Source organism: Camelina sativa, chromosome 15 (genome assembly GCF_000633955.1).
Source record: "Camelina sativa cultivar DH55 chromosome 15, Cs, whole genome shotgun sequence".
Classification (NCBI taxonomy): domain Eukaryota; kingdom Viridiplantae; phylum Streptophyta; class Magnoliopsida; order Brassicales; family Brassicaceae; genus Camelina; species Camelina sativa.
Window position 1 is genome coordinate 30063643 of NC_025699.1, and position 13068 is coordinate 30076710.

General features: G+C 35.7%; 2 protein-coding genes across 2 annotated transcripts; one reads left to right on the top strand and one right to left on the bottom strand.

The window, feature by feature from the left end:
* LOC104747914 (inositol oxygenase 2) lies at positions 661-3408 on the top strand. The gene is made up of 11 exons (XM_010469623.2): positions 661-903; positions 1114-1252; positions 1357-1441; positions 1554-1758; positions 1966-2025; positions 2127-2179; positions 2279-2401; positions 2538-2607; positions 2732-2813; positions 2898-2979; positions 3113-3408. The coding sequence occupies exons 1-11, from the start codon at positions 873-875 to the stop codon at positions 3137-3139; spliced, it is 957 nt and encodes a 318-aa protein (XP_010467925.1). The 5' UTR covers positions 661-872; the 3' UTR covers positions 3140-3408.
* Positions 4995-7325, bottom strand: LOC104748940. Its single transcript, XM_010470512.1, has 2 exons — positions 6655-7325; positions 4995-6468 (listed from the first exon to the last, which is right to left on the bottom strand). Exons 1-2 carry the CDS (start codon positions 7323-7325, stop codon positions 4995-4997), a joined length of 2145 nt encoding a protein of 714 aa, XP_010468814.1.

Genomic DNA, 13068 nt, shown 5'->3' on the forward strand with positions numbered 1-13068 from the left:
AAAAAAAAAAAAAAAAAAAAAAAAACCTTTGTAGAACGCCAAAACAGATAACAAAAAATGTGAGTAGAAGCTGACTCACATGTTGGTCAATACCACAATTTGAGATAATATTATACACGTCAGGCTGACTTGTTTTTTCTTCTGTCCTCCCAACTTGTTTGATTTCTTTATTTTCCAAAATTAAACTATCACAATAACAGCTGTGTTCTCTTCGACTACCAAATTTATGTTTTGCTGCTAAGGACATTTTATCTCAATATTTCACACTTCAGGACTCCTTAGATTTTGCTTTTTTTGTCCTAACTTTTTCTCTCTCTTCTTTCAACATTTTCTCATTTTTTAAGATTATCTTAAAAATCTTTTATTGTTTTCTTTTTTTAGTAGAAAACGTTTGTTACTTGTTGTTAGTTTGCTACCAACACAGGTTGACCATTCTATTAATCATCCAAATTCATCTAATTTAGATAATTTTTCCACGTTCTGTAGTAAAATATAATTTAGCGTCAAGAGATAAATTTTACAAACTAATACATTCCAGAGCGTGTACAACACAGACGTGGCTTGAAACGTAGCGTGAGTTATACGCACCTAAAAAAGGACGTGACTTTTTATGGTTGTAACAAAGATACGGAGAAGTGTGACATCTTACTATACATTTATTTCAGTTTGAGGACAGAACACAACTTTAGTTTGAGATCTAAGGACTTGCACTGTCTCCAAATCTGCAGGAAGGACTTTTTGATTGGCTCAATATAAATACCTTCTCCATTCTCGCCTCCCTTCAACAACATCTTCTTTCACACAACAACAATTCACACAATATCTTGTTCGAGATTTTTTCATTTTAAATTACGTATCAAATTCCGAGCAAGATGACTATTCTGGTTGAACATTTCGTTCCTGGTAACGTTTCATTTCTGCTTTTATTAAATATGCTTTTCAAAAATACTTGGATGTCTTTTGAGATATATCGATATAGATGATTTATCAAATTTTGCCGATTAGATTTTATATTAATTAGTGCATCATGAGAATATGACAAATTCCATTACAAAAATAAAAAAAATTGAGGAAGTGAAAATTATGAATTAATGTTGTGATGACGATTTTTAGATTCGAGAGTCGAGGAAAAGAAACTGACAGAGGAGAGGAATGAGGAATTGGTGTTGGATGGAGGCTTCGTGGTTCCACAATCTAAGGAAACTAATGGATTTGATGCTCCTGATATGAATTTCCTGGGCCATTCTTTCAGGTTTGTAACGTTTGTTATTTTCTCATACATAATAATTGATTAGTTGATCCGCATTTTAATGATCAGAATTAGTTACAATCTCTTTTGTTTATTTTATTATTTAGGGATTATGAGAATGATTTAAGCGAGAGACAACAAGGTGTTGAGGAATTCTACAGGCTGCAACACATTCACCAGACTTATGACTTTGTAAGCTAGCCAAACAAATCTTAGTGTTTACTAATTCCATTAGGTTAAGTAATTAAATCTTAAAGTATTTTAAGGGTTAGTTGAAAACTGAGCTTATAAAAAAAATGGACAGGTGAAGAAGATGAGAAAAGAGTATGGGAAACTTGACAAGATGGAAATGAGTATATGGGAATGTTGTGAGTTATTGAACAATGTTGTCGATGAAAGCGATCCGGATCTTGATGAGCCTCAAATCCAACACCTTCTCCAAACTGCTGAAGCCATTCGGAGGGACTATCCTAACGAAGATTGGCTCCATCTCACTGCCTTGATCCATGGTACATGTCTTGTTATGTTATCTCATAAATATATATACTAAAGTTATAAAAAATCTACCGTTTCATGTATCATACATTACATACTATTATATAGTGTTTCACAAAACATCCTAACAAGTTATTTTATTTTGTTTTTTTAATACTTAAAACTGAGTTTTTTTAAGGTCAATATATTGGACTTTTAAGTTAAAGTTTTTATTTTTTCAGATCTTGGAAAGGTTCTTCTTCTGCCAGAATTCGGTGGTCTTCCACAATGGGCTGTCGTAGGTGCGTAGTCAAAATACGAATAAACCTAATCATCTAGAATTAGATAAGATTCTAGATAAATAAACAAAACACAACAATTTGACACTTCCAAGAATTTACAGGCGATACATTTCCAGTTGGATGCACCTTTGACTCGGCCAATATTCACCACAAGGTAAAATATATATATACAATAGTTCTATCGTACTAGATTTTGGATGTTTGCCAAAGAAATTTTCGATATTAACGTTTTCCAAATAATGTTATCTTGCAGTATTTCAAAGGAAATAGTGATAACAACAACCCAAAGTACAACACAAAAAATGGAGTTTACAATGAAGGATGTGGATTGGACAATGTTCTCATGTCATGGGGTCATGACGACTACATGTATTTGGTAATTAAATTTTACTTATATCTTCTATTTTTTTTGGGTTTATGCTTTCATCAACTTTTAATCTACTTTTTAATTTTTTCTGTCAAAAGAAATTACCAAAACTTAATAGTTTGATTGTTTTCCTTATTCAAAATAGGTGGCTAAGGAGAATGGCACGACTCTCCCCCACGCTGGTCTCTTCATTATCCGATACCATTCTTTTTATCGTACGTTTTCAATCATATGCTACACAACAAAATACATATATTGTTTGTATTATTTGGTTTCAGTAAATTATTACGATGTATCTTGTATTGTTTATTATTAACATTGAAAGAAATAATGACGCAGCATTGCACAAGGCCGGAGCCTACACACACTTGATGAACGATGAAGACAGAGATGATGATCTCAAGTGGCTCCATGTCTTCAAGTAAGAATTTTTGTCTTTTCTTCTTATTATTTTATTATTTCATTTTTTTTTGTTATTTTCTGACGAATAAAAATGGAATTGCAGTAAATATGACCTATACAGTAAGAGCAAAGTTCAAGTAGATGTCGAACAAGTGAAGCCTTACTACGTTTCCCTCATCAACAAGGTAAAAAAAAATTCAAAATATACATTTAAACAGTGTTTTTCTTTTAATAACCAAACTTGTGAAAATATTTTAAAAAAGATTTGTAAAGATATATGATAAATTTGATCTTTATATTTTTTTGTTGACATTGCAGTACTTTCCGGCCAAACTAAAATGGTGAGATATAAAAAGCGGAGAGTCCATTAATTGCCTTTTACGTGGAGAACGAGATCGAAGGTTAACGAGTTTCTATTGAATACAACGGAAGATAATCTATCTAATAAAAAAGTTGAGGTGTTCATTTGTAATTTTCTTTTCCCATCAAAATCTTAAATTATGTTGTATGGAATAAGCATTCTAATAATAATTGCAATAGGACTCGCGGTATACCGCGGGGAAAAATTATGTACAACTAAAATATTTAAATATAAGTTGTATTTGTTGGTTAAACATGTTATAATTATATAATAAATGTTAAATAAACCATATAATACTGCAATATAATTTATTTTTTACATAATATTTATTTAATCAATTTAATTAGATATGATATTGACAGTGTTAACAAAATAATGAAATGATGTTTCACCCGTGCAACACCAAATTAATAATATTTTTTAATTTATATAAATATCGATAAAATCTGTCCCGCTATATAATCCCGTCCCGTGATATTTTAACTCACACTATATTATCTTAATTTTTAATATTTATTGTGTACATACGGTATAATATTTATCATACAGTATTTAACCTTTTTAAAAGGTTTAAATATCTTTCATACTAGGTAATTAGTCCACGCAATGCGTGGTTGTATACATTATAGTTTTGATTATATTTCTTAAAATTTTTAAAACTAAAATATCGTTTTACTAATGTATAATCTCAAAAAAAAATATACTAATGTATGAATCTCAAAAATTTTATAGCAATATCTCAAAATAATACTCCTGTCAACATTTTTTTGGTATAGTTATTTATTATACAAAATTTAAAATATATAAACTTTTCTATAAAAAAAAAATTAACCAATACTACTAAAAATTATTACAAATTGATTAGCTATATTAATATAAATGATATAGAAATTTAAACATTTTCCTAATATGAGAGAATCTATGTTTATGATCATGTTTTATAGGGGTTTTTTTCTTAATGACATTGTAAACATAAGACTGTAGTATAGTAAAATTGAATCAAATAAAATTATCAAAAATTTAGTAACTACGTATAAAATTATTGTATATAGAATATTCCTCATTTCAAAGTTTAAAGCAATTAAAATAATTTTAAAATATTAAAATTTTACCAAAAATATTTTTTCTTGAAAGATAAATATATTAGTTGGAGGAATGAATGTAAAATTATTGGGTAGGAGTTACATTTGAGTTAAATGTAGAGTTAAATGGAGTTAAATGCCTTTAAAAGTGGGTTAATTATAAATAAATATTTTAATTTATTTTTGACTTAAAAGAAAAGGAATACCAAGTGGCTCAATCAANTTTTATAGAGGTTAAACAGTGATTTAAAGATTTTTTCTTAATGACATTGTAAACATAAGACTATAGTATAGTAAATTGAATCAAATAAAATTATGAAAAAAAATTAGTAACTACGTATATTATTGTATATAGAATATTCCTCATTTCAAAGTTTAAAGCAATTAAAATAATTTTAAAATATTAAAATTTTACCAAAAATATTTTTTCTTGAAAGATAAATATATTAGTTGGAGGAATGAATGTAAAATTATTGGGTAGGAGTTACATTTGAGTTAAATGTAGAGTTAAATGGAGTTAAATGCCTTTAAAAGTGGGTTAATTATAAATAAATATTTTAATTTATTTTTGACTTAAAAGAAAAGGAATACCAAGTGGCTCAATCAACATTTAAACTTACACTTTTTGATTGTTTTGTTGATATAAACTCAACACTCACACATAATGTTCTAAATTGAAAATATTACTTTTGAAGTGACAAACTTTTTTTTTTTTTTTTTGAACAACCAAACTCTTTTATAATAAAAACCCGACGGTTCAGGTACAAGAGAGAGATAAATCTAGGGCTCTCTTAGCTAGAGCATCAACGATTTGGTTCTGATTTCTGGGAATAAAATGAAAACTACAAACAGAGAGATTACGAGATAGATCGAGGATATCATGGAGAATCCCGTGAAGTTCCTTAGAGTGGATCTTCAAATTTAATGCCTTGACTAACCGCTGTGAGTCTGAGGCTACCGAGAGATGTGTATAACCCGAAGCGATTGCAACTTCTACCGCGGTAAGAGTTGCTATCGCTTCGGCCAACAGAGGGGAAGAGACGTTGAGAGCTAGATCTGCGCCTTGCTTGAGGGTCCGATCTTGATAGTCTTTGAAGACCCAACCCAGGCCTGCTTTTGGTTCTGCGATCCACGAGGCATCTGTGAAGCAGGTGATTACTTCCTCACTTGCTTGTGGTCGATTTGGGGGTAAAGGGATTTTTGGATTAAGTGGTTTGCATCCTTTTTCCGATTGTGCTAATTGCCATTCTTTTGCTCTGATGATGGCTAGATGAAGAGCTTCCTCCGCAGATAATTTTTCCTTGTTGAAGATCAGCTTATTCCGCGTCGTCCATAGGGTCCAGAAGATCCACGGTGAAAGGGGTCCATTGCCAATTCCCGAAGGCAGTAAGCAGATCAGTTGGTTTGCCTTCAGGAGTCCTTCCGTTGTAGACGACAATTGTTCTGGGGAGAAGGTAGAGCTAAAAGGGCCCAAATTCCAGAGCCTAATTGCAAATGGGCAGGTGAAGAACAGGTGTAATTCAGATTCAGTTGCATTACAGTGTGGGCATTTTGAATCCTCTGCAACTTTTCGGCGGGTGAGGTTAGCTCCAACTGGAATGGCTTGTTGAATGATCTTCCACAGCAGCATTTTTGTTTTCTGAGAGGTCTTTAGGTTCCAGATATTTACGTGCCAGTTGAAAGGGGGGGGGGTTCTGTGATTAGGAGGTAAGCTCTGGTTTGAACTATCTGATTGAGCAGTATAGTATCCTGATTTGGTGGAGTATATGCCATCTTGTGATGGGAGCCAAGCCCATTTGTCAATTGCCCCCTGTTTGCTTGGTTTTAACTTGAGTATTTCGGATTCATATGCAGGGAGCACTTGCCTGATTAGATCAATGTTCCATGACGAGGATCCAGGTTCGATGAGATCCGCCACTGTCCAAAGGGCTGAGTCCTCTGTTGGTGGACCTACAGAGGTTAAGGGGGTGTCCAGGGATAACCAAGGACTACTCCACAGAGGGGTAGACCTACCGGAGCCAATGAGGCGTCCGACATTGGTTTTGAAGAGATCTCTCCCAATGCAAATGCTTCTCCACCCATGAGAAGCTGAATTTGGGACCGCACAGTTTAGGAGGGTTGAGTTTTGGCAATATTTTCCTAAGAGGACTCTGGCTAAGAGGCAAGTTGGACATGTTAGGAGGCACAAACTGATTTTTGCAAGAAGAGCATCATTGAATGCTGGGATATCTCTGAAACCGAGACCACCCAGTTTGAAAGGTTGTGTTAATCTTTTCCAAGAGATCCAACTCATTTTCTTCTTTTCTGGATTCTGATCCCACCAAAACCTAGTTAATGCTTATTGAATTCTCTTGCAGAGGTTATTTGGGAGTTTGAAACAGGACATGGTGTAGGTGGGCATGGCCGCTAGGACAGACTTTAACATGGTGAGTTTACCAGCAGAGGAGAGGAACTTGGATGACCAGCTTAAGGCTTTTTGCTTTATCCTATCCACAATTGCAGTAAAGAGATATTTTTTCTTTCGACCAAAGAGCTCAGGTAAACCTAAATACTTGCCTTGACCTCCCTCTTTTTGAATTCCCAGTATCCTCTTTGCAACCTCTTTACTCGGGGATGGGGTCTTTGCAGAGAAAGTGATAGATGACTTATCTTGGTTTATTTGCTGACCTGAAGCATTCTCATAAAGCTGTAGGATGGATTTCAGTGTGGAGCAGCTTTGAGCATCAGAATGACAGAAGAACATAGTATCATCAGCAAATAACAGGTGGTTTACCCGGGGGCTATTTGTTGCAACGCGTATACCAAGTAGATCACCTTGGGATTGAGCTTTCGAACATAGACCAGAGAGAACCTCGCTGCACATGATAAAGAGGTAGGGCGACAGAGGGTCTCCTTGACGGATCCCTCTTTCCGGAGTGACTACACCACGAGCTTGGCCATTCAGAAGGTAAGAATATTCTACTGTATTAATACATTGCATGATCCACTGAATCCAAGTATGGTTGAAGCCCATTCTATCCATTACTGCTTTAATGAAACCCCATTCCAAACGATCATAAGCCTTGCTCATGTCAGTTTTGACTGCCATATAACATCGTTCCTTTGCTTTTGACGTTTTCAGGTAGTGTAAGGTTTCATGCGTGATCAGAACATTGTCAGCAATTGCTCGTTGGGGCACAAAGGCGGATTGGTTTTCTGAGATGCACGTGTGGAGGATAGGTTGGAGCCTTTTTGCCAGGATCTTAGAGATGATCTTTTAATAAACAGAGCAGAGGGCAATGGGTCGATAGTCAGCCACTTTCTGTGGATTTGTAAGCTTTGGGATTAATCTAACATGGGTAAGGTTTATTTTCAGGGGCAGAGAACCATAAGCGAAGAAAGCTTGTATTTCAGAGGTTATGGAAGGTCCCATTGTCTCCCAGTTTGCTTGGAAGAAGCTGGTTGAGAAACCATCTGGGCCAGGCGCTTTATCAGCGTGAATAGAAAAACAAGCGTTCTTAACTTCAATGGTTGAGGGTGGGATAGTAAGCTCCTCATTCATGGCTGCGGTAATACACGGGGTGATACCCGCTTCCACCACTCCTCTACAATTACCAGGTTCTGTTTTGAAGAGATTTTGAAAATAACTTGAGATTGTGGATGCAATATCTTTTTCTTCATACACATGTCTACCCTCAGAATTCTCAATGACAGAAATATTGTTGAAAGCATTGCGGGACTTTGTAGTCGCATGGAAAAAGCTTGTATTTTTATCTCCCAAAGCCAGCCAGAGATTTCGGCTCCTTTGTTTCCAATAAGCTTCCTCTTTTTGATATGCAGTCAATAACTCTTTATTTAGCAGGTCAATGCTTTCCTGGGGGGCCAAATCATCAGTCATTGCTTCCTCCAATTGTTCTCTGAGGGTAAGGATGATCTGTTGCGCGTTCAATAGTTGAGTTTTGCTCCATCTGATGATATAATCTCTGCAGGTGCGGAGGCGAGAGTCAACACTTTGGTGAGGGTTCTCATTCCAGGCTTTGAAGACCAATTTTTTGACTTCCGGGTTTTCTCTTAGTCTTCTGTCAAACCTAAATAGGCCAAGCTGTTTCTTCTTCTTTGGATCAAAAGACGTTACTAAGGGGCGGTGATCAGAGCCTTCAAAGTGAAGGTACTCACATCGACCGGAAGGATAAGCTAAGATCCACTCACTATTAGCCATAACTCGATCAAGCCTGCATCTGACTAGGTGAGAATGTCGTTTGCCTCTCCAGGACAAACAGTTACCGGTATATTTGAGATCATACAAATCTGCACTAGACATAAAGGATCTGAGGTCCGAGAAAGATCCCTCTGGACGTTGGGGTCCTCCCACTTTCTCTGACTGGTGAATGATATCATTGAAGTCCCCAGTGATGATCCACGGAGATGATCTGTTGGATGTGTAATCTTGAAGGCTCCTCCAGGCTTCCCTCTTTTGGTTCTATCCGGTTCTCCATATAAAAAGGTAGCAAAAAAGAACTTTCCTTTTGCTTTGATCTTTGTATCAATATAATGAAGACTCGAGTTGAGGATCTCAACCTCTATGTTATTTTTCCAGAAAAGCGCTAGTCCTCCCGCACCAGGAACCAACGGAGGCACCAAATGGTTGTGAGGATAATCAAGCCACTGTAGAGTTTGGAGTACCGAGTCCGAGGGGTTTTTCGTCTCCATGAGGAACAACAGGTCAGGGAAAATACTTTTACGTATTTCCCGTATTCGCTGGACTGTTATGGGGTTCCCCAACCCACAACAGTTCCAGCTCACCATCCTTAAGGAATTGGGGTTGGGGGATTCTGAAAATCCGCATTCTTCCTCTTTATTGCAGGGATTAAGGAAATCAAAGGTGAACCAGATGAGGAGGGTTGTTGAGGGGTGGCTTGGTTTTGATGTGAGCTCCTGTTTTGGTCCGGGGTTGAGTTCTGAGATTTTGAGGTCTGGGATTTGCCTTTTGGTGAGGATCTTGACCCTTTCATGTGTGTTGTCTTAGACGTTCCTGGTTTTTCGATCACTCGAATAGTATTAGTCTTTCTTGGGGAACCCTGAGCAAAGTTTCTTTTTTGAGATTTGGCTCCTAACAATTTTTGATTTTGTCTTGGTACTTGTTTGTGTGCAGGGGGACGACCCCTACCTCGCTTGTTAGAGCTAGAAATACCTCTCCCAAGGATTGGGAGATCAGTGTTTGTCAGACAGGGACTTTGGGGGGTCTCGCTTACAGGATCTAGGGTTTGTGGTGGGTTTTCCTCCCTAGTATTCTGATAAGCAATGATTGAATCAGCTGTTTTCTCCATAAGGTTCTCTGCCTCGCTCTGCATCACCCTCATACGACGGGCAGCACTTTCTGAGGGATCCGGGCAAGAGATGTATTAAACAGTGACCTCGCGTAAATCCTCCATCACTTGGGCTCTGAGAGGGGAAGCAGGGGATGTGGTTACCTTTGTGGGTGGTACAGATGGAGATAGTCTTTCCTGTCTTGGAGGCGGTGTAGTTGGGTCCGGACTCGGGACATTTTGCTCCAAAGGAGGTCGTCTAGCTCGGGAGGAGACAGAGGGATCACCCTGTTCATCTGTTGAAATTAAAGGCTTTTCTCTCCAATGCAGATTACGGACTGGTTGAGGGAGATGACGGCGGGAGACAGATAAGGAGCTCGCACTCCTGGCTCCTTGTGAGGAAACTTCAACATAACGGGATGGTGGGTGGCGGTGATGGGAGCGTTTTTCCACCTCAGGGTCTTTACTCGTTAAATGGTAAACTTTGTTAGCTGAGTATGACCTCTCCCTTTCTCTAGAACTGATAGGCTGGCGGTTTCTCGGGGTTGGGAGTGTCCTAGGTAGAGAGGTTCTCCCTGAAATGTGCTGTTGGTTTCTAGGAGGTAGGAAATTGTCCTGTGAAGTGTAATAAATTCTCGAGACTGGTCTATGTGCTTGCAGGTCGCTATCTTGCCCTCCCTCTCGTAGCGGAGTTGTTTCTTTAGTCTGGAGTCCCGGGCATCTACTCTTCTCATGAGTTAGGCGTAAGCAATAGGTACAGTGATTTTTCAAGTTTTTATAAGCCAAATACACTATGACCTCACTACCATCAGGAAACTCAACCACCGCTTCCTTCGTGATAGGTTCAAGCCCATTTATGAGAGCTTTAAGCTGGATGGTCGAACTGGTGATTTCCCAGTCTAGAAGCTCGCCTAGAATTTCTCCAATGGTATGAATCATCTCGACTTTCCAGTAATGCTTAGGTAGACCTTGGAGTTCTATCCAGAAGGGAATCAAGGCTGGAAAAGATGAGGATATGATTGGTTCCGACTTCTGAATAATGACCATCCATTGGTCAAAATGGTATGGTCTATTAGCCAAGACTTGGTGGAGGTCTTCCTCCTTTTCAAACTTAAATTGGAAACAACCCTGTCCCAGATCTGAGCCTGAGATTTTGCCTTGCAGGTTCCATCTATTCGTGAGAAAAGGGAAGAGAGCCCACATGCGTTGGATAGAGGGGTTGGTCAGACGTCCAATGAGGGTCAAAGCATTTTCTCGTATCAGATCTGAGGTGTCCATTTCTGGAGCTCGTATTCGCTTGCGTGGTGCGGAGAAAACCCTCCGACAAGTTCTTTCCCTTTTTGGTGGTAAGGTATGCGGTTTGACATTCTCAGCGAGGGCAATAAGGCGGTGTTTTTCAGTTTGACAGAAGTTCAAGAGAGGGTAACTTGGTGAAAAACAGGAAGGCAATATGGGTTCAAAGAGGTAGAGCACAACAAGTTTAAATAGGTTTTGCAAAGTAAATGCAAAAACCTGGATCAGGGAGATGGGTTAGCAGTTGATACCAGAGTAAATGCACTTTGCAATGAGGCTGGTTGAGAGGTGGGGATGTTCATCTTGTGGTGGATCTGGTGGCTGGGGGTGAGAGGCGGGGTATTATCCAGCGGATATAACCGTTACCCTGTTCCTATTGGAGGGGGGAAGTGGTTGAGATCTGGATAAAAGCCATACTCAAAACTCCTCGGAAAAGGTGCCTGGGAGCGTTTTCTTAACTTAAAGTGGCACTTTTTTCTTAATACATCACACTCTTTTTATCTTTAACTCTAATTTTTGAAGTGAGAAACTAAATTAGTTTTTTTTAAAATTATATGAACTTCAATCTAAAGATTTTTTAAAACCCCAATAATAACTTCGATCTTTTGTTTTTTTTTCACTCATCAATTTAATTTATAGTGCTATATTTCATACTAATGGTTTCATCTTTAGAGGATTTAGTTAAATAGTTTTTTTAATAATTATATTATTTTCTATATTTCACTTCCAGTTAAACATGATTTCTTTTTGGAATCACTTTTTCATTTTGGCTAAATCAAGAAAATCAATTTTTATAATTAATTTCTTTTTGTTTCCAAAAACCTCAAATCTTAAATAATATAAATATTATATTGATCTTTACATATTTATCTATTGGATCACAAAACAAAATATACTTTACAAAATAAAATAGACTTTATAAATGGATAATTATATTCATCATTCTAAATTATTAAAAATGATACATGAATATGTGAGATAATTAGAGTACATAATAGAGATTTAGAGATGGATCTTTTCAACTTCATGACCTTATTGTGTGGTGAATATTGTAAGAGTATGAAAATAATGACTTATAAGATGCTAATCTCAAATAGATAATGAAGATAAACTTTTTAAATAGATTCTCAAATAAACTTGATTTTTTTGTTAAAACCAACATATGTTAATTTAAATTTAGCTATGGAAATTTTAGAAATAAATATGAATAGATTAGAAAGGCAAGAAATATTTTCTTTTATATATAAATAAAATAAAAATTGAAAACAATGTTAATTATATATAATACTTTCTAAATTAAAATATAGAATCAAACTCTTACAACACATATTAGATATAACAACATTTGATATTGGTGAGAGAGGAGAAGAGAATGATTACTTATAAGATGATAATCCACATTAGATAATGGAGATGAATCTATAAATATAAAAACAATGTAAATATACATATCATGTAGTCTCTAAAGTTAAAATTTATCATTAAAATTTTACAATGATATTTCATTTGGTTTATTGTAACCCATACAACAAAAATAAGAAATTGAAAACATAAAATGATTTGAGATATTGTGGAAGAGAATGAGAGAAGTGGAAGAGAATGAAATAATGTAAAAATGAGAAAGTAAAAAATGCCAATATGAGAGAATGAGGCAATGCTTATTTATATGATAAGAATTGATGGAAGTTACATTTAGAATCTTTGGAGTTACAAATATTATTTATTGTGTTTGAACAAAATTGAGTGGTGGAATATGATTCATGCATAATTTATTTTTTTCAGTTATAATTTTATTTTAATGTATGAATTAAATGTATTGTGTTAATTGGGTCTTAAATATTATTTAAAGTAATTAAACAATTAGAAAGCAAATAAAAAAATAAAAAATTAGAAAGTATTAAATGAAAATCAACCAATAAGGAGAGACCAAAACCTTACTTTTATATATATGATTTAACCCTTTAAAAAATTTTAAAATAAAGAACCGGAATAAACCAAATAAAAGTTTTTAAAGTTTGAATGCCTGATAAATCAAGGTTTCTACTCTTTTGTATTCATAATCATTTTGGTCTCTTTTATAGTATGACTCTAAACCATTGCCCAATTTTTTTTAGACGGTGTGGGATATTGTACCCGTATTTTTTATTCATCTATTGAGTAATATATGTCCGTTTCTAAAATTTTGTATTACATCATATGTAGGAAAAAATCACAATTTTTATTAACTAAATGTATTATAGAATAATTCAAAAT

Excerpts from the sequence above, each read along its gene's own strand:
- LOC104747914 (XM_010469623.2), top strand. The coding sequence starts at position 873 with ATGACTATTCTGGTTGAACATTTCGTTCCTG. Across the intron at positions 2,026-2,126 it reads TCCACAATGGGCTGTCGTAG|GCGATACATTTCCAGTTGGA; the intron begins GTGCGTAGTCAA and ends AAGAATTTACAG. Across the intron at positions 2,608-2,731 it reads CCGATACCATTCTTTTTATC|CATTGCACAAGGCCGGAGCC; the intron begins GTACGTTTTCAA and ends ATAATGACGCAG.
- LOC104748940 (XM_010470512.1), bottom strand. The coding sequence starts at position 7,325 with ATGGCAGTCAAAACTGACATGAGCAAGGCTTATGATCGTTTGGAATGG. Across the intron at positions 6,469-6,654 it reads GGTAAACTCACCATGTTAAA|AGATATCCCAGCATTCAATG; the intron begins GTCTGTCCTAGC and ends TCTCGGTTTCAG.